The sequence below is a fragment of the Gymnoscopelus braueri genome, assembly GCF_963280865.1.
Source record: "Gymnoscopelus braueri genome assembly, chromosome: 1".
Lineage (NCBI taxonomy): Eukaryota > Metazoa > Chordata > Actinopteri > Myctophiformes > Myctophidae > Gymnoscopelus > Gymnoscopelus braueri.
Genome location: NC_137603.1, coordinates 5,564,729 through 5,585,738, shown reverse-complemented (window position 1 = coordinate 5,585,738; position 21,010 = coordinate 5,564,729). Strand labels below are relative to the sequence as shown.

The following is a 21,010-nucleotide window of genomic DNA, read 5'->3' as shown; positions in this document are numbered from 1 at the left end:
CACAAAAGTTGCGAAAATAGCCTATCTAGGAGCTGTGAGCTCGTCGATCGGCTATATCTCCGCTATTTCCAAAGGAAAACGTCGAAAGTGAAAGTGGTTCAGTGTGCCGGCAAGCAGACTTTTCTTACAAGTATTGAACCAGTGAAACGTATTAACCAAGAGCTAGTGACTATAAGACTATAAATACTCTTAAGTAACGACTACATTGGATCCATTATTCTTCTTCTTAAAAAAAAAAAAGTCCATTTCCTGAAGAGTAACAGATTGGGACATACAAGGTTTCGGCCCGACATCGGACCGTATCCACCTCTCCTCACTTTGCCACAGGCACAGCGCAAGGTCACTGTTTCCATGACGACTGGCTGGCGGCTATTTTCTACCCCCCCCCCCCCTCTCTATTGCTTATCTATCCCTCTTTCTCTCCCCTCTCTCCTTCATATCGGCAATATCTTTGTTTGAACACACCTCATGACCGCTGTAGGGTTATGCCTCCCCACGCCCCCCCCCCCCCCCCCCTCCTCGCTTAATGCTTTCCGTCTTTGAACATCTAAATGAAAAAAAAAAAAACACGTGGACAGGGGCGTGCGGGCCCCCAGACCCCGAGGAGAAACAGCAGCGGACATTTTTTTCGATTCGGCGATGTGAGTGAGGAGGCATCAAAGTGTCGGAGCTTTGATGAGAGATGTGTGTCAGTGTCAGTGTTTTTTTTTTTTTTTTTTTGCTTCCGTATCAAAGGCCTTCTACCAGTTGGTGGAGAGTATGTTTACTTGAGTACTTTACTTAAAGCGGCACTATGTAACTTTTATTTAATGAATATAATGTAATTTTGATCAATCTGTATGGTAGGGTATGTTAACCCATTAAGGCCGGGATCATCTGTGTCATTTTAGATTTGAGCTAAAAAGCATTATTTTATGAAAATAAATAGCAGAGCTACAAGCTCATAGCACTATGAGCTTATATATCTGCTATTTTTGAATAGCCAAAGACATCTAAAATGACACAGATGCTTTCCCGGTCTTAATGGATGTAATACAACATAACTTATACAATTGGGGTGGTTGTATTTTGTCTCCCTGCTCTTCTATTGAGATATTAGATCGTGTCAATTAAAGGTTATGTCTCACCTAGACACATGGATCTGACACAAATTCAATTCATAAGAAGAAAAAAAAAACATAAAACTGGCACATCCGCTGGACGGCAGGTGCAAGAGGACCAACAGGATAAAAAATAATAAGTGATATCGGAACTAAAGACTTCAGGAACCTAAGTGGCTGTTCATTTTGCAGCAGCCAAACATCGCATTTCATCGTTAAAGTATATTGGCATTGAAAAGGTCAAATTGACCCCCAGAGGAGGTGACATCAACACACTACTTCTGAGGAGGGAGGCATTTTGGATCTCTACTATTAGACACTGTTAAGATCACGATGTGTGACCCATCGTGATCTTAGAGGGATTCTAGGTAACTTTAAAGTTGTACAATGCAGATTCACAAATAACGATTTTTAGAAACCTCTGCTGGTCACTACCGTCACTGCATACAATTTCCGTAGTCCTCGATTACCCAGAATTCCATTTGTTTTCACCGGAAGCCGGAAGCGTTTCAAAAAGCGTTCTTTTAATTGTTTTATACTATCTGCGGATCGTTTCTCTTAGCCAGTGGAGCATTAGTTACCATGAGCTGTGCTTTCTATTTCTGTTCTTTTTCGATCTTCCAATCTTACATTCTCTTAAAATCAGCGTGAGGTTCCTTTTTGTTATTAGCGCGGTAGTTCCTGGCCAAACAGGAAACCGTTGCGGTAGTTCCTGGCCAAACAGGAAACCAGTGCATTTCCGCCTCCGTTTTCCGGCCAGATGACGTCATTTTCCCGGGAAAGTCCCCCCCGACAGCGTTCAATAGAAAATATATAAATAAAAGGCTTCCGGGGGTGAAATTCATGGAGTGGATGTTGTGAAACTTTTGCCACTCACAAAAGATATACAATTTAACTTTTTTGTTGAAAACGTTACCTAGTATTACTTTAAGCCAAAATTAAAAAATATTTATATATATTTATTTTGCATTTTTTTCCCCCTCTATCAGCCACTACATAATGATGCTGGGGTGTTTTCCTGTATTGAAACACAGTCCTCTTTCTGAAATCCATATTTTACCTACTATTTGTGTTTTGACATCCGGGTATCCGGGACGTAAATGAAACACACGCACGTGCACGTCCGTGCGCATCCGTGCACGTCCGGCGAGTTCGAGTGAAACCGAATGGAACCGAGTGCAGCCGACAAAAATGGAACGGCAGCCATTGTTTTCTTTGCTGTGTTTTTACTTTCGGTTTTAAAACTTTAAAACGCTCTCAAACTTCTTTTTTTGAGGCACGGAATTTACTTTTAAGATAGCGTTTGGATAGAATTTAGTTGTTTAACTTCATATATGTGGTCAATTAATCATGACAGAGCCTATTTAAAGATTAAAATTCAGAGAACAGGCAGGGGCGGGCAGTGACACGCATTGTATCCGAATAAAGCAACCTATTGTTGGCATGGCCCGTTCAGAAGTCCCCCCTGCGTCACCCCCTGGTGGTCGGGGAAACAAACTGCTGATGAGAAGGGGGGAGTGGAGGGGCGGTGTTTGACAACAGTTTTTTTCTTTTTTTGATCTCTGAAGTTGCCTAGAATCCCTTTTAATATGAGAGGGACGACACTAGCGTTGACTCCCATTGTGAGAATGGAATGCGGAAATGCTCTGTCTATCTCCATGAGGAAGTTACAATGTTTTGGAACTACAGCCCATAGCGGCCCGCTTTGCAGCGAGATCAAAGCATGTCATAACTCTCTCTCTCTATGGGTCTGGTGTGACCAACGCAGCCCAGCTCTGATTGGTGGTTAGTCTGAGGCGGTACTATATGAGGAGTGTTGTTGTGTTGATTGCTGATCATTTCTGAAGAAGACTGTGTGCCGGAACGTCAATCAATAAAGCCTTGATTGGAAGCTTTAGAAAAATCACAGTGTGCTGCAGAGTTCTATTTTTAATCCTGCCAAGATTAACACATTGATTGCCAAGACATTAAACATAGTTTTCTATCCCCTTGCCAGCGTATAATTACCTCAATCTGATGATATTTGAAACGCTGTGGAACCGACATTGTGTCCCAAATACACAAACAAAATGGTCCCTGTGGGTTAGCGGAGGGATCTGTGTATCCATAGGAACGACAACGTTCCAACCGCGATCCGCCATTTTGGGGCTTCGGCCCCCTGAAAACTAGTGGTTTTCAATGCAAAAAAAAAGGAAATTGAGTTACAGCTGTTTTTCTGAAAATCCCAAACAGAATTTTCCAAAAAACGCATCAATGCGATCTTGGCAATCAATGTGTTAAGCAGGCAGGCTCTATTAGCTCAATGTTAAAATAAAAATAAAAACTTCTGCAGGCAACCGGGTTCAAATCCGGGGGTAGAAGAGGAATGTTACCCAGTGCAGCTTTAAGTACATTATTTGAGTGTCCGTACATTGCGGTTGCCTAAGGGGACGGAGAGTGGAAAAGTCTCCTGCCGTTTCTGGTTATCAGTGGTGGAAAGTACTGCACTTAAAGGAGAGTTCCGGTCATTTTAGGTTGTATGTTTGATGTGTCGCTAATCACTCACCACGACATGACGCTGGTTGCTCGTTTCTCTCACAGACGCCAGGTTCTGTGAGAGAAACGAGCAACCAGCGTCATGTCTTTCTGCATTAGCGGTAGCTCATGAGGGACATTCAGCGCATGTTTGAGTTTCATGAGACTCCACGATGAGTACTAGGAGAAAAAAAAACAGACTTTGCATTTGTTGAAATAGGCGATTTTCACTCTTACACACTCTCCCATTATGCCGCTGCAAGGGGTCTGCAGAATGGACAACAGGGGCAGATCTGGAAGTATTCAACGTTCCTTTGTATGTTGGTGAGTGATTAGCGACACATCAAACATACAACCTAAAATGACCGGAACTCTCCTTTAAGTACAATAATTGTGAGGTATATATTTACACTTTACTTGAGTATGTCCATTTTTCAGTGCAGGCAAATAATTGTACTTTTTACTCCACTACAATTATTTAAAAACCTTGATTACTGGTTACTTTGTGGATTTTAGATTATTGAATTACAAAACATAAATTAACCAATTTATGGCTTTTATACTTCATCCATACGAAAATAGCCGATCTACAAGCTCAAGATTTGCAATGCATTGCATGCTTGTAGATCATCTAATTTCAAAATATTTTGACTAATTTTGAAAACCTTTGACTAACCTTATAGGAACATGGAAACATTCTGATACTTTGTGTATATTTTGATGCCAATATTCTTTTTTCACTTTTACCCAAGTAAAATGTTGATGTTTTCCTACTTTGCAGTAACTTCTACTTTTACTTAAGTAACACATTGTAGTACATCTCCACCACCGTCTGTTAGTCTGTAAATGAACCTCTGATACAGTTTAATGAGCTTACAACCCATCTTTGCCTTTTTTTTCTTCTTGTATTATGTGTGGAGGCTTGGCTGGCCGTTTTCCTCCAGCGTGTGCTTGGCCTCCCCGCTCCGTTAGCGGGGGCTTGGCAGGGTCATGCGACATTACAAAGGAGCCTCATTTGTGTCTTTATCTGTGTTCACAGATGGAGCATTAGCGACCGTGCTCGTGTGTGACCCTGGGGGTGAAATGGAGGTACCGCCACGCTGGGGCGAGACGCTGATCATTACTGGCCTATCGGGGGGGGAGGCTCGCCGAGCGGAGCCCGTACGCTTTGCTCTTTTCTGGTTTCCTGAAGAAAAAAGAAAAAAGAGAAATAATGCGAGGTGGCGTCTGGCGGCGTGCACCCACGGAGTAGAGCAAGATAAATGAGACGTGGCGAGGAGTTGAGCGATGTCCGCGAGACGGGCGTGAACGACGGGACAGCCGCTCGGTGGAAGGAGCGGAGAGAGAGAGAGAGAGAGAGAGAGCTGCGAGGAAGAGGGATTGGAAAGAGATTGAGCGACGAATGGGCAGAGCGAAGGGGTTGCAGAGCGAGACTTCATCTTAATTAGCGGGGAATGTATGGGTGTTGTTGGGGAGCGGTTGGGAGGAGGGGGGGGGGGGGGGTGGAAGAAGCAAGCTAAAAGGCTGTATCTGCAGAAAGGGTTTTTGAGTGGAGGAGCGCTTTGGATGTCATGTCCAGACTGCTCTTATTGACACCGGGCGAGGTTCAGACCTAACCGTTGCCGTGCTCAGACGTCGTGTCCTCCGTGTTATTGGCACAAATAACTTGGCTGAAACGACGGTAAACATTGTGAGAGACAGCGTGACGGAGCTCTTTGTTGTCCTAGTCTAGTCTTCTATGTCTGGTACTATGTTTTTCTCTCTTCTCTTTCTTTTCTCTTTCTTCGGGCTGCGCCGCAGGTGTAATAAGTGGATGGGCACCTACGAACCTACGAAACATGGACTTCTCATGGTTGTGTATTCAATGTCAGGTCTTAAATGTCGGGGTTGTGAACCGGACAATATGTTAATACTGCACCTTTTACCTTGTCTGATCTCTCAGCATGCTGATATGTGACCATCCCAATAAAGCAATGCCCTCGAAAGTAAAAAAGAAACCAAAGTGTGATATTTTTTTTTCATTTACAATCGATTTATAAAATGTAGCCTTGCATCGATGTTGGTTTTCTTCAAGTAACTGTTTGGCATGGGGTTGATGTTCCCTATACGTCACTAGCAGCTAAACCATTCTTTCCCTTGTTCAGCGTCACACAGAAAGAGGAAATAAGAGGAGCTTAAAAAAAGCTATCACACAATTGTTTTTCTTCATTTAGTCACTAGACATACTTTTTCAATAAATAATCTTTGTTTTCGTAAAGACACTTGTTGAAATTAGCGTATGCTTGTTGTCCCCCCGTTCCCAGCGCTGAATGGATCGGCCGCGTCGTCTCTCTGGGAGTTCATGTCAGTTTGTTCTCTCGCAAAGATCCGAAAGGAGACAAAACTTGTTTTTCGAGCCCGATTTAGGCTTCATCGTACCACGGCGTCGTGCGGCAAAAACAGCCGACCCACAAGCTTGCAACGCGCGACGCAAGCTTGTAGATCGGCTGTTTTAGCCGCGCGACACGGAGCGTACATTTAAGCATTAGTACTTCGCGGAGACACATCGCAGTGGTTCATCTTCCCCACGTGGTCCATTGTACTCCCACTGTGAAACCACTAAAAAAAAAATCGATATTTTTCGTCCCGATTCCGAATCAGATCTGGGTCTCCTGCACGTTGTCTTTGGAGCAGGCCTGGATCAGTAAAGGTTCCTGCGTGGCCGAGCTGTGTATGGTGCCCAGCATGGGGGCGTGGTGGTACGTGCTCTTGTACGTGTTGTAGTGGTTGTAGTGCTCCATCGGCGGCAGCGACAGGTGCCTCTCCATGGCCGCCACGCCCGCCAGCTCCTCCTCCACGGTGATGACCTCCATGGAGGAGGCGGGCCCGTCGGGGTCCTGCTGGTTGTGCTGCTTCCGCATCTTGTAGAAGATCACCAGGAGCACGGCGGCCATGAGCGTGATGGCCACGAAGCAGCCGATGATGATCTTGGTCGTCTTCATGACCTCGTCCAGCCCGTTGAGGGCGCCCTCGCCGTCCAGGTCCAGCACGGGGACGGTGTAGGTCCGCTCCGTGGTCCTGGTGGAGAGCGGCGGGCCCCTGGTGGTGGAGGAGGACGCCCAGCCGAACGGCGGGAGCGGCGGGGTCTGGCCGTCGACGTCGCCGCCGCCCCCCGGCGACTCGATGGTCTCCACGGTGACGGTGGTGAAGTAGGTGACGCCGCTGTTCTCCACCGAGGTGACGTTCAGCACGGCCGAGGCGGAGATGTTGCCCGCCGTGTTGCTCACCATGCACGTGTAGGTGCCCGTGTCCTGCATGGAGACGCTGGTGAAGTTGAGCGTGCCGTCGTTGAGCACTGACAGGCGCACCTTAGATAGACAGATAGATAGATAGAATACTTTATTGGCAATTTAAAACACGTCACTACAGTGACATTCATTAATAAAAGCCAACATGGACTGTACAAAAAAGCCAAAGCTTGTTTCCATTGTGATCCACCTTGAGACATATAACAACACACAAGCACACTGCACATACAACCAAGAAACATATTTGATCCTTATATATACAGCAATACATGTAGGACAAGAAAGGTGCCCTGAGAGAAGAATCCAAATAAGAGGGGGCTATCCGGGGTAGGGGTCTAAAGGCCTTTGCAGACAGGGTGCGATTTTTCGCAAGGAAAAGAAGACCATATAATGTTTTAAAAGAACACATGGTTCTCTATGACCTCATGCACACCGGCTCCGAATTTGCCATGCGGCAATGTGGTGGTGCGTTATTTTTTTCCAATCGAACCCAATTTGACTGCTGCGTCTTTTTGCATACGGTAAAAACTGATTGACCAATCGCACCCTGTCTGCAAAGGTCTTTACGGACCAGTTGGTGTTAAGATGGAGCCATGATTCGAGGTCCTTTTAAAATCTTGCAAGAGAATTTAGGGACTTTAGGGCTGGGAGGAGGAAGGGCATTCCACAAAATAGTGGCTGCGTGATAGAACGCATTTTCCCCTTGACGCGTACCTTGTAGGCGCCGTGCGTCACCAACGAGCCGTTGGGCGTCAGCCAGCTGATGGACGTCAGCGAGCTGGTGCGGCACTTGAGCTCCGCCGCCATGCCCTCGGTGACGTTCAGGTCGGCGGGCGGCTCCACGATGACGGGCACGTCGCACTGGAAGTAGCTGTGGTCCAGCTCGCCGATGTAGCGGCCCTTGAAGCCGGCGGGGCCGTGGCAGCGGGCGCAGCAGCTGGTGTTGGCCGGCACCGTCTCCTTCAGCCACCAGCTGAGCCACAGGATGTCACAGTTGCAGCTCCAGGGGTTGTGGTGGAGGTGGACCCTCTCCAGGCGGTGCAGCGGCGTGAAGAGGTCGTGCGGCAGCAGCGTGAGGTTGTTGTGGGCCAGGTTGAGCTCCACCAGCGACTGCAGGTCGTCGAAGGAGTTCCTCTCGATGGCCTGGATCTGGGCGTGCATCATCCAGAGCTTCTGGAGGTTCCCCAGTCCCGTGAAGGCGTTGGGCTGGATGACGGAGAGCTGGTTCCCCGACATCTCCAGCTCCTCGAGCCGCACCAAAGGCAAGATGTTGGGGATCTCCTTGAGGTTGCACATGCCCAGGTTAAGGTAGCGCAGGTTGCTCAGGTCCTTGAAAGCTCCATCGGAGATGTAGGTCAGACGCTTGAGCTCGCCGAGGTCCAGCCGCCTCAACGAGGGCACCCGGCTGAAGGCGTAGGACGGGATGCTCTCGATGGGGTTGTTCCGGAGCCAGAGCTCCTTCAGCTTGGACAGGTACTCGAACGCCCCGTTGGGGATGGTGGTGAGTCGGTTGTCGAAGAGCTCCAGGGTGTTGAGGCTGGCCAGGCCGTTGAAGGCGCCGATCTCGATGTTGCGGATGTGGTTCTTGCTGAGCTGCAGGATCTCCAGATGCCGCAGGTGTTTGAAGCTGTCCACCTTAATGACCTGCAATCAAGAATCAAGAAGTTTTATTTGTCACTACTCACAAAAAAAAAAGAAAATACACTGAATGTTCAAAGTATACTTGCGGATTATACCAGTGTCAGTCTACCTTATGTGGATTATGTGGTCGACACGCACTTAATCCCATGTATAACGCACTGACTTTTGTCTTTTATTGTGCTTTTTTTTCTAAGCACCTTAACTAACACCCATAAGTATATCATGCACAGTATACATTGCTGCTATGCCCACGCACCTCTTTCATATCTTATCTCAGGCATTAGTGTAAATATGTAGATACTGGTGTAAATATCCTCCTATAATTTGAGTAACCTCTGTCTGTCTGTCTGTCTTGGGTCGTCTGTGCCCGATCAAACTGCACATGCGTCTTGGGTCGTGTCTTCGTCTGTGCCCGATCAAACTGCGCATGCGTCGCATCCAATCTAGCCGCGACACACTGTTGCCTGTGTGTGTGTGTGCGCAGGCACACCCTGCACACGCTGGCTCTGTGTGCGTGTGCGCGCACGAGACGACTCGCGCTAAACGTTGCGTGTGTGTGTGTGTTTGCGACGGGACCCGGGGGGTTCCGCGACGGGGGTGTTTGTGGGGGGTTGCCCGTGGGGGGGGGGGGGGGGGTTCTGCCCGTGGGGAGGGGTGACCGCGGGGGGTGCCACTGGGGGACCCGCGGGGGGACCGCGCTACAGGACGTGCAATAACCCCAAGTTTGCAACTACTTTCGTCTGCGCCCTTCACCGGGTATGGTCTAGTGTAGATAACTTGTATGGTTTTGTTTTTTTTGTTCTCTTGTTTGATCTCCTCTCCCACTTGCCCCCCCCCCCCTCTTCTTCCTCCCCCTCTTCTTTCTATGGAAATAACGTTACGATGGGAACTATGTACGAAAAATAATTTCACCCACTTCTTTACTGTGATGTGACAATAAACCTGATCTGATTCTGATTCTCTTCAGTTTTTTGGGGTGTCATGACACCTTTAAGTCAAATATCTGAGTACTTCTTCCACCACGTGGTTAATACCAGTGTTGATTTTGACAGTACATTTTGATTTAGTTTTAGTCATAGTCTTATGAATGAAATTCCATTTAGTTTTAGTCATATTTTAGTCATTTGAAATGTTTTAGTTTTTGTCTAGTTTTAGTCGACTAAATATCATAAGATTAGAGTTGACTAAATCTACAGTTGATTTTGTCGACTAAAATGTATTTTGGCGGGTGTTGATGGCGTCGCAATGGATAATTTTACTCTTGGTTGCATGCTGAAAATAGTAGATCTACAAGCTCACAACGCGTCGCAGCGCGACGCGTTGTGAGCTTGTAGATCTACTATTTTCAGAGTGCAACACCCGAGCGCAACCAAACATAAAATGACTTTTAGTACTGGATCTCTTCTCCACTAGATCCCTCACTGACACTTAAGTCTAGTTTTTATTTGTTGACGAAATTGCCAATATATTTAGTCTTAGTTTTAGCCATCATAGCTTAGTTTTTATTTGGGTTTTATTTAGTTATCGTCGGTGAAAAAAGGTAGTCGACGAACATTTTTCGTCATAGTTTTAGTCGACTAAATCAACACGTGGTTATTACTGACCTAGCCTGAAAGATCGATGGTCTTGAAGGGCGGATCCAAACCCAGGCGGTTGGATTCCAGCGCCGCTTCCTATTGCTTCACCGATCTATGTCCCCGCCTCCCCCCCCCCAGCCTGTGCACGGAACACGCTGACGTCACCAAATTTAGAGCGACGCCCCTCTGCACTCTGATTGGTTAGGACATAACAAGGTTCACTCCCACTCCGAAACCACCGTTCCTGCATGGTTCCCCCAGACTTTTATTCTTTTGTAACAAAACAAAAAAGGCATGGGTTTCCGCGAGGTTAATACTGACCTGGATGAGGTTGTCCTGGAGGTTCAGGTAGCGGGTGTTGGTGGAGATGCCGTCGGGGACGTCCCTCAGGCCGCGGCGGGTGCAGATCACCTTGCTGAACTGGTTGCTGCAGGAGCAGACGGACGGGCACGTCTGAGCCCGCACCAGGCCCGCCACCGCCAGGATCTGCAGGGCCAGCAGCAGCGCGGCGCACAGGGGGTTGGACAGCAGCGCCCCCTTCAGCCTAGGAGGACCTCTCATTGTCTGGCGCCGGAGCTGGAGGGAGGAGGAGGAGATCATGGTGTCCGGCATTCATAGTTCCATCTGCTGTTTTCTTCTCTGCAGCACAAGAAGAAGAGAAGAAGAAGAGGTCTTAGTATGGGCAGTAATCAGTAATGTGATTACTTTCTAATAATCACACATTCATAGTTCCATAGCCGTTGTCTTCTCTGCAGTGGTGTGAAAAAGTACTCAAATGCTTTACTTAAGTAAAAGTATCAATACCGCAATGTAGAGGTACTCTGTTACTCTGTTAGTAAAAAGTCCGGAATTCAAAATTTACTTGAGTAAAAGTACACAAGTATTGGTATTAAAATGTACTTATAGTACCAAAAGTAAAAGTACTGAAGTGTTTGAAAATAGCAGATATACAAGCTCACAACGCGCCGCGATGCGACGTGTTGTGAGCTTGTAGATCGGCTATTTTCAAATACCCTAGGTATAAAATAGGGCTAAAGTGGTTAATGTATGTTTTATAATGTAAAAATGTATATCTGCAAAGTAACCAGTAACTAAAGTTTTCAAATAATTGTAGTGGAGTAAAAGTACAATATTTGCCTCTGAGATTCTGAAAATTGGAAATACTCCAGGCGAGTACAAATACCTCAACATTGTACTTAAGTACAGTACTTGAGCACAATGTACTTAGTTACTTTACACCACTGCTTCTCTGCATCACAAGAGAAGAAGAGTGTTACGAGAGGTGTAATATTGTCGCGTAGGAACATTCGGGAACAACAGGTGTTGTGCGTCATTCATAACCTGTTCTCCGGTTCGGGCTAAAGATATGCATTCTGTGGTGATTCTTGAGGAAAAGAACAGAATTGAACAAAGACGGAGGAGGAGAGGTGTTATTAGGCAGTAATCATCACACACGGAGGCGAGGGCGCCCTGGCCCTGTGACGGTGGAGAGGCAATTATTGGATTTTCAATGGTTTTCCGGAGGCCAAGGACCTCTACATAATGTAAGAAGTTGTGTTGCAGATGAAACTTTTTTCACAGATGTGTCCCCACCGGACATAAACATGAATGACCAGATGGAGTACGTTCACCGAAAAAAATTACTTATTTTCTATCAATTGCACATGAAGCCTTGAATTCATGGATTTGTTTTTGTTTTTGTTGCATTCCTAAGCTAATAATTTGATTCCCGTCTCCTACCGACTAACGTATCCGATAGGAGACACGAAGTAGATTCTTTGTGTCTCCTACCGGATATACACACAAATTGTTGGCTTAGGAATGCGACAAAAACAAAAATAAATCCATGAATTCAAGGCTTCATGGGGCGTGCAATTGATATAAAATAAGTCATTTTTTGGGTGAACTACTCCTTTAAAGGGATACTTCACTTTCGGGCCGGGGACACATTTAAAAAAAATATTAAAAATAAATGAAAAAAGTTATGGAAAATTCATGGCCCCCTCACACATTAGTAGGACACTCTAATGCGTGAGGGGGCCATGAATTTTCCATAACTTTTTTCATTTATTTTTAATATTTTTTTTAAATGTGTCCCCGGCCCTAAAGTGAAGTATCCCTTTAAGGCCGTACTATGTAACTTGACTATTCTACCCGGATTTGAACCCGGGTTTCCTGCGCAAGTGCTGACATTTGTACCATAATGAAAGAGCAGGGAGACAAATATACAACCACCTTAAATTGTATAAATCAGTGGTTCTCAACCAGTGGTCCGGGGACCACCAAGTGGTCCTTGAGGGGGGTTCCAGGTGCATGTCCCCAGCTAAATGATGGAGAGTTGGTAACCAAATGGACCAATTATGATGCTTAACTCTTGAGAGCGTAAAATGAAACCAAATGGACCCTTACGGGTCCATTTGGTTTCATGTTTCATTTTACGCATTTTACTCAAGAGTTAAATTATTGTTAAACATCTGCATTACATAATTTACTAGAAGTCTTCACAATTAGAGAATGTAGAAGGATTGTTATTTTTGATCAACGTTTCCCTGTTATCTCTATTGGTACCAACATCAATACAGCAAATCGTGTCCAACGACAACAAAATACTTGACGTTATGGGTCTGAGGGGCTAAATCTCAACAAGCGGTGGTCCGTGCAGGCTCAAATGCCCAATAAATAATGGGGCTTGACATGAAAAGGGTTGAAAACCACTGGTATAAATGATAATGTATTAACATACTCATTTTATTCATTAAGAATAAGTTACATAGTGTCGCTTTAAGTACTGCACTTATGTACTGTCCACCACAGAATAGATGATGTGGCCCCGTGGTTTATACAAACTAAATATTGCCAGAGAACAAAGTATGAGACGTGTTCTACAGATTGTGTGCCTGAACCATGATTAATGGTAGTTACTGTACATCTGCCAATCAATATCCACTGAACACATTTGTTTTGCTCATACTCGCATTTGTATCACTTGTAACTGGATGTAATACCTTAACATGCGCACGCACGCACGCACACAGTGGTAATACTTTTATTATTATTACCTGCTGATAGATATTCACATTCACATTCCTATTCACATTGAATAACAGCTTTTATTGACTTATTTTTTGTCTCCTTATGAATAATGATTCAAGGTGAATCTGTGATTCATGTTCTTGTATTCTACACACCATTGTGTTCAAAGCAGCATTGTCAGTACTTTTTACTTTTTACTCCAACTTAAGAGGAAAACTAACACCCTGTGTGCTTTAAAGCTGTATTACGTACGTTTGTTTTGTGAATAAAATGTGATTTTATTTTAAAAGGAGACCTGGGTTCAAATCCGGGGTAGAACTGGGAAAGTTAGATTATCAACCCTTTCAAGGACCCTCCGTTTGATATGCATTAGGCCACTTTTTTTTTTTTTTTTTTTACAGTACACTTTTACAGTTGATGCTTCATATCCATATGAGTAAAATCGCAGTTCATGTGACACGATCTAAGATTTGCCATTGGGAATTCCAATACAAAAAATAACCTGTGACCCAGGGGGGATATAGCGACCTCTAGCGGCAGCGATGTCAGTCTTCGGTGCGCGATTGCCTTTCAAAGACAGTTCCTATAGGAATATGTCTCAACATAGCTCGTCCATAGCGCTAGAAGGAGTTCTCCTTAACGCTGTATGGTAGTTTTGAGCCGTTGCGCGTACACCCTTAGCCCCCCACCTCACGCCTAAAATACACTTTTTGACCAAAATGTTAAATAATCCACCGGATGAAAAAAAAGTTTTTTGTTACTCCCCTGCGCCCCCTACAGATCCGGTCAATGGAATGTTTACTATTGACAAATCTGTAGAGGGTGCCGGGGAGTAACACAATATTTGTTTCTCCATCCGGTGGATCTTTTACATTTTGATCAAAACGTGTATTTTAGACGTGAGGTGGGGGGATCCGAGTGTTCCCACTAAAGAAAGCAGGCTTTCAACATCTTAAAACCGTCTTTGTTTTGGTGAGTAGCGAAAGTGTATTTATTTAGTAGCGAAAGTAGTATTTATTTAGTTTTTTAAAGACGAGAGGCTGTTCGGACAACGGTACCATAGCGCTACAGAGAACTCCTTAGCGCTGTGGACCAGAGCTATAGTCTCAACACAACACAACACACGGCTAGTGGTAAAAAAAACAAACATCTTCTGCTGAGGCAACAGAATGCCTGAAACGGCAGAGAGTGAGATGTTAGGCATAGGCTCACTCTACTACACATTCTGCTCCAAATCGATACAGAGTAGACGCCTCAAACGCATACAGATCACCTGCCTCTTCAAAACCTTAACCGTGGGCCCCTGAGAACGCTGTATAAATAATACAGTATGTACTTATTTGATTTGATTTCAGCATTGATTTTACACATGAGGCACCAAAAGCATATAACATCTTTATTTTTGTATTTTCGTATTACATATTTTCTACAGATGCAACAAATTAGAAATGTGTGATTTTCTACAGATGCAACAAATTATAAATGTGTGATAGCCAGTCATTGTGTGGATAAACAAGGTGTTGAAGGGTACATGTTGGTCTGATGAAGATGTATATACCATTTTCCGAAGCACACGTTTTTCTTGACAGATACAAATAAAAGCCAATTTAACGTTGAGCTGCACACTCCTCCTTTATCCTTCACACTACAGTCTCCAGTGGTGGAAAAAGTACTCAAATGTTTTACTTAAGTAATAGTATCAATACTGCAATGAAGTACTCCATTAGAAGTAAGAGTCCGGAATTCAAAATGTACTTGAGTATAAGTACAAAAGTATTAGTATCAAAGTGTACCCTAAGAACCGAAAGTAAACATACTAAAATGTTTGAAAATAGCAGATCTACAAGCTCACAACGTGTCGCGATGCGACGCGTTGTGACACATGTAGATCGTCAACAATCGACGCTTGTAGATGGGCTATTTTCAAATAGCCTATGTATAAAATAAGGCTAAAGTGGTAAATGTATGTTTTATAATGTAATAATTTATATCTGCAAAGTAACTACAGTAGTAACTAAAGTTTTCAAATAATTGTAGTGGAGTAAAAGTACAATATTTGCCTCTGATACGTAGCGGAGTAGAAGTAAAAGTACTGATAATTGGAAATACTCCAGTAAAGTAAAAGTACCTCAAAATTGCACTTAAGTACAATACTTGAGTATATGTACTTAGTTACTTTACACCACTGCACAAAAGCATCAAAAGTAGCAGATCCAAATCAAATAGCTTGTAGATTGGCATTGGAATAAAACAAAAAAATGATCTTGTATCTCCATTTTTACCCCCTGTCTTTATTTTATAAATGAATATCTCTGTCCGACGACGTCAACAATATCCATATTAACCGTCCTTTCATGTATGATGATAGCATGTGGGCGAATGCTATGCTATTCAGGGTAGCTATGTAGGCTGTTAGCAGCCAGACACCATTATAATGTATAGGTGCGATAATAAGTGCATATTATTTCTCCTGTCACTCATGTTTAAAAAGACGTATAAATAGCCCAATAAGACCTGGAACACATCTGTGTCATTTTACATTTTGAGCTACAACCATTATTTTATACTTTGGCTACTAAAAAAAATAGCAGATATAGAAGCTCATAGCGCGGCACCGAGTGCCGCGCTATGAGCTTGTAGATCTGCTATATATATATTTTTTTAATCATGAAAATGTGTGCAAATCTTTGAATATATATATTTTTAAGCGAACATTTTAACTCAAATATTTGCTTCTGGGGGATTCTACAAATGTCTTCTAAATCTTCTAAAACAAATTTTAACTTATGTTGCTATATCAGTGGTTCTCAAACCTTTTCTTGTCAAGGACCCCCAAAATGATGGGGTGTTTGGCCACGGACCCCCATCTCAAAACATTTCGTAATAGGGACCCCCAGAAGCAAAGATTTTAGTTAAAAATGTTCTCCTTCAAAAATAAATATAATCAAATATTTGCACACATTTTCTCGATTTTTCAAAAATAGCAGATCTACAAGCTCATAGCGCGACACTCTGTGCCGGGCTATGAGCTTGTATATCTGCTATTTTTGCAAATACATCTAAAAATGACACAGATGCGTTCCCGCATTGAATGAGTTAACGCGTCCTTATACGTTTACGGTCGCGTCTCATTCAAGTTGACGTGCGGTTAATGGTCTGTGTTGGCGAGCCAGTGGGAAGTTAGCCCGTGTTGTGACAGCTGTTCCAAACTCGACACATCGTGAAGCCATGTTACAAAGGAAAAACGCTCTCCGGTGACCATGAGCTGATTTAATCACTTCGGAGTCATTTAAATTTAGCCGAGTGGTTTCCTGTACTTCTTTGCCACCCGCGCTCCCTCACCGGTAGTGGCTTTGACAGGCTGTTACAAGACCAGAGGACCTTTTATTTCATCTATCGTCGGGTGGAAACCTCATATGTCCAAAACTGTTGCTTTTCAGAGTAGCAAAAGTAGCAGATCAAGCCACGAAATGCGGCGCGACATGCTTTTTCCATGTCAAGGACCCCCAAAATTATTTGTATTTGACTGCAGACCCCCATCTCAGAAAGATTTTGTGCCAGGGACCTCCCGAAGCAAAGATTTGAGTTTTTTTTTTTAAATGCTTAAAAATATATATATTGAAAGATTTGCTCAAATGTTCACACGTTTTCTTTTTAAAAATAGGACTTTGTGCCTCCTTATATGAGCTTGTATGTATGCATAATGGCTAAAGTGGTTAGAATGATTGTGACGCTATTAACTTGTTTTTCAGACAGACAGACAGACAGACAGACAGACAGACAGACAGACAGACAGACAGACAGACAGACAGACAGACAGTAAGAAATTGTACTTAAGTACCGTACTTCAGTAAATGTACTTTAGTTACTTTCCACCTCCGCAAAATGCAACCTTCTATTTGCCACCTCTATCTGCTAAACGCAGGATATAAAAGCTTCTTTTGAAGTTGAACTCCTCTCTCTATTCTCTAGTGCCATATCGTTCCTCTTTGTAATTCCAAGCTGCTTCACAAAGCGCTCATGGCTATTGTACATTCTATACGCACAGAACAGGTGTTCTTGAAGGTTATGATTACAATCATAACAATGCTGATATAAAAGGCTATGGTGTTCACTTTTATTTATGCGTGATCCGCATGTCAAACAATTATTTTGCTCGGGACTGTTTATTTTGTCAGCGGGGGATCTTTATCGTACAAACAGACGTGGTTATTCTTTCATGTCAATTTGTTCTCTCTCTCTATCTCTCTCTCTCTCTCTCTCTCTCCATGCCGGTGTAACATTAAAGGGATTACATTTTTATCTATGCATGTAATGAGAGGATTCAGCCAATCGACATGCAGATCTACACCCAGCGTTGGACAACGTACTCAGCCTAAGTAATTCAACCCGTCTTCATATAACCGGTCCTCACTATAATGCTCATTATAATATGCTACCATTTTTTATCTACTTATGAGTCTCAGAGGAGGACTGTGGACAGTTCAGAAACCCGCCTACCAGTGACATCATCGACGGGCTATTCCAAGCTAATGGAAACTGCAGGCTTTTCTCTTCCTGGAAGGTTAGCATGCTAATGCTATTAGACGCCATTGTTGTCACATAAACCCATTCAATCCGGGAACGCATCTGTGTCATTTTAGATTTATTTGGCTGTTAAAAAAATAGCAGATCTACAAGCTCATAGCGCGGCACTCGGTACTGAGCTTGTAGATCTGCTATTTTTTGGAAAAATCGTGAAAATGTGTGCAAATCTTTGAATATATACCGTTTTTAAATCGAACATTTCAAATCTGTGCTTTTGGAGGTCCCTGGGAAAAAAAATGTTCGCTTTGAAAATATATATATTCAAAGATTTGCACACATTTTCACGATTATTTTTCTTTTTTGTAGATCTACAAGCTTGAGTCCCAATCCCGACGGCCTTTGCCGCATGTAAAAATAAAAATAAAAAAAACTCCACTGTGGGCCACAAGCACACCGTTGCTCCAATCCTCTCCAGACACGGCACAGATGTTGTTCTGGGATCTTCCATGACGATGGTCACACCAATAAAACTAGATTGCACTCATGTGGAGCATAGCAGTGTTACAGCAGTGTCTAACATTTCAAACAGCCATCACTCGGTGATCGGCGCTGGATTTTCAGGCCTCGCAGTGGCCTGGAATAAAAGTCCTTTAAATTGGTGAAGTCATCCTTAAAGGAGAAGTTCACCCCCACCATTTTCTATCCATTACACACCCCTTAAATGTATCCGGTAGGAGACTCAAAGAGTCTCTATTGGAGAGTCCGCCGGTTATCAAATTATTGCCTTAGGAATGCAACAAAAACAAAAAAATATCCATGAATTCAAGGCTTCATGGGGTGTGAAATTGATAGAAAATAAGTACTTTTTTTGGGGTAAACTACTCCTTTAAGTGGATTTCATAATGTATTTTTTCCGTTCATAGTGGAGTTAAAAGTCCAATATTTATCTAATAATCTAGTGGAATGAAAGTCCTAAAGTATCCAAAAATAGAAATATTCAAGTAAAGTACAGATGCTATTCAAAGTAAATGCAGAGTTACTTAGTTACTTTCCACCTCTGCTTAGATCTGAAATCTTGCCAGCGCCATAAAAATCACAACGCCTACTGTTTTACCTCGACACCCACACCTGGCATAACATCTGGCGCTAAACTGTCTGGGATGTTTTAAAGTTAAATTTAAAGGCACTCTAAGGTGATATTGATATAGGGCAGAGTACTTAACCCATTAATACCTGGAACGCATCTGTGTCACTTTAGATTTCTTTAGGCTATTCAAAAATAGCAGATATACAAGCTCATAGCGCGGCACCGAGTGCCGCGCTACGAGCTTGTAGATCTGCTTGTAGATCTGCTTGTAGCAGATGTAGATCTGCTTGTAGATCTGCTTGTAGATCTGCTATTTTTTCAAAAAACTGTTAGGATTTAGATTTTTTTTAAATAATCGCCTCAGTTCTTAATGGGTTAAGGCTGACATCTTAATACGTGTGAGGTGATTAGCCCATTAGAACCGGGAAAGCATCTGCGTCCTTTTAGATTTTAGCTATATATGTGATGAAAAAAATTGCAGATATACAAGCTCACAGCGTGTAACTTTGTGCCGCATTATGAGCTTGTAGATCTGATTTTTATTTTTTATTATGAAAATATGAAAAAATATCATGAATATATATATATTGTTTTTTTAAAGCAAACGTTATAGCATTTTTACAGATTTCTTCAAAAATAGCAGATATAAAAGCTCATAGCGCGGCATCGAGTGCCACGCTTGTAGATCTGCTATTTTAGATTTCCTTTTTTTCAAATCTATGAATATATATATATATTTTTTAAAGGGAAAATGTTTGACTCAAATCTTGGGGGGTCCCTGGAACAAAGATATTTTTTGATGGGGGTCCGCGGCCAAATACATGTAATTTTGGGGGTCCTTGACACTGATATAGCAACATCCAGTTTTTAATTTAGAAGACATTTTGTAGAATCGGCCTTAATGTGTTATGATATAAAAACTACAGCATGTTGCGTGTCACAGTGCATTGTCGTAATGCGCTGATGAATGAAGCTCTGTTTTTTTTTTTAGAGCTCACAGTCTATCGTCTCTGTCAGGGTGGAAAACGTGTATGTCCAAAACTGTTACTTTTCAGGAAATAGGAAAAAAAAAGAACCAGGTGTCCCCAATGGATCCAATGTATAGGCCTATGAATTGTTCCAGTCACAAGCTCTCGTTAACAACTTAGACTCTATATGGTTGAGTGGAGTACCACAGGGCTCTGTATTTTATTTTATTGTGGGGAAAGCTTTAGCTGAGAAATAGCAGATCGTGCGCTCCCAAATTAGCGGTTTAAGGCGGATTTTGGGCGAAAATGTGCGTTTTTTAGGCGGATTTTGGGCGTTTTGGGGCGTTTTATTGTTACTTTATTTCGGTTTTAGGGTTTGGGTTAGGGTTAGGTTAGGGTTATGTTATTTAATTCTTATTTTTGCCTGATTTTACCGATTTTATTATCAAAAAAAATATTATTCAAAACATTAATTTGTTTTCAAAATCGATTGGGTGGGCCAGCTTTCAATGTGGGTGGGCCGCGGCCCACCCAGGCCCACCCATGGCTGCGTCCCTGGTCCTTGGAGTGGTTGGCAACACTCCAAAAGCGTACACACTTGGAAATATGGGAGATACGAGGATAAATGTCCCGACAGCAACCATAATGAAAGGAGAGGAGAGGAGGCTGGGATAGAATAGACGACTGCCCAAAGAACATTATCTACCAGTCCAGCAATTCAACTTTCCAAAGAATAACGGCACAATAAACCACTAATGGTGGAGCTTAATGGTGAACACAGTGAAACCCTCGGTGCTTTTGTAACTCTTGACAGCGTACACGTTGTGAGCAAATGGACTCTCACTGGTTCATTTGCTTACATTTGTCCAATTTAATTGAATGTTTTTTTTATTGGCATCGTTTAGAAGTACAAAACAACCATTAAAGGTAGGGTAAGTGTTGTTTTTTTTGCTAAAATAAGTATCTCTAGTATCTCTAAATTTTGCTATTAATCATTGTTATAGAGTGTTTTATTAGTAACAGTGTGTAAAATTGTGTTATTTTTTACGCAAGTCAAGAGTAGAGGGTCGCATCAAACACGACTGAAGGACATTTTATATCGTTGCTGTCGGGCAGATAACTCTTATCTCCATATTGTTGAGTTCTTTTTGTATATTAACGCGCTGCTTCATCATATTGCAGCGTCACAAAAAAAGCATAAAAAAATCAGCAGATCTGCAAGCTCGAAACACGGTGCAAAGCGACACGTTTTGAGCTTGTAGATCTGCTACTATTG

The 21,010-nt window shown here is 43.1% G+C and overlaps 1 protein-coding gene across 1 annotated transcript; it reads right to left on the bottom strand.

The window, feature by feature from the left end:
• Nucleotides 1-6,250: 6,250 nt before the first annotated feature.
• On the bottom strand, nt 6,251-10,731 carry LOC308089669 (leucine-rich repeat-containing protein 4C-like; the record flags this gene model as incomplete). The annotated part of the gene is made up of 3 exons (XM_080434526.1): nt 6,251-6,961; nt 7,616-8,545; nt 10,441-10,731. 3 exons carry the CDS (start codon nt 10,729-10,731, stop codon nt 6,251-6,253), a joined length of 1,932 nt encoding a protein of 643 aa, XP_080290652.1.
• Nucleotides 10,732-21,010: the final 10,279 nt, after the last annotated feature.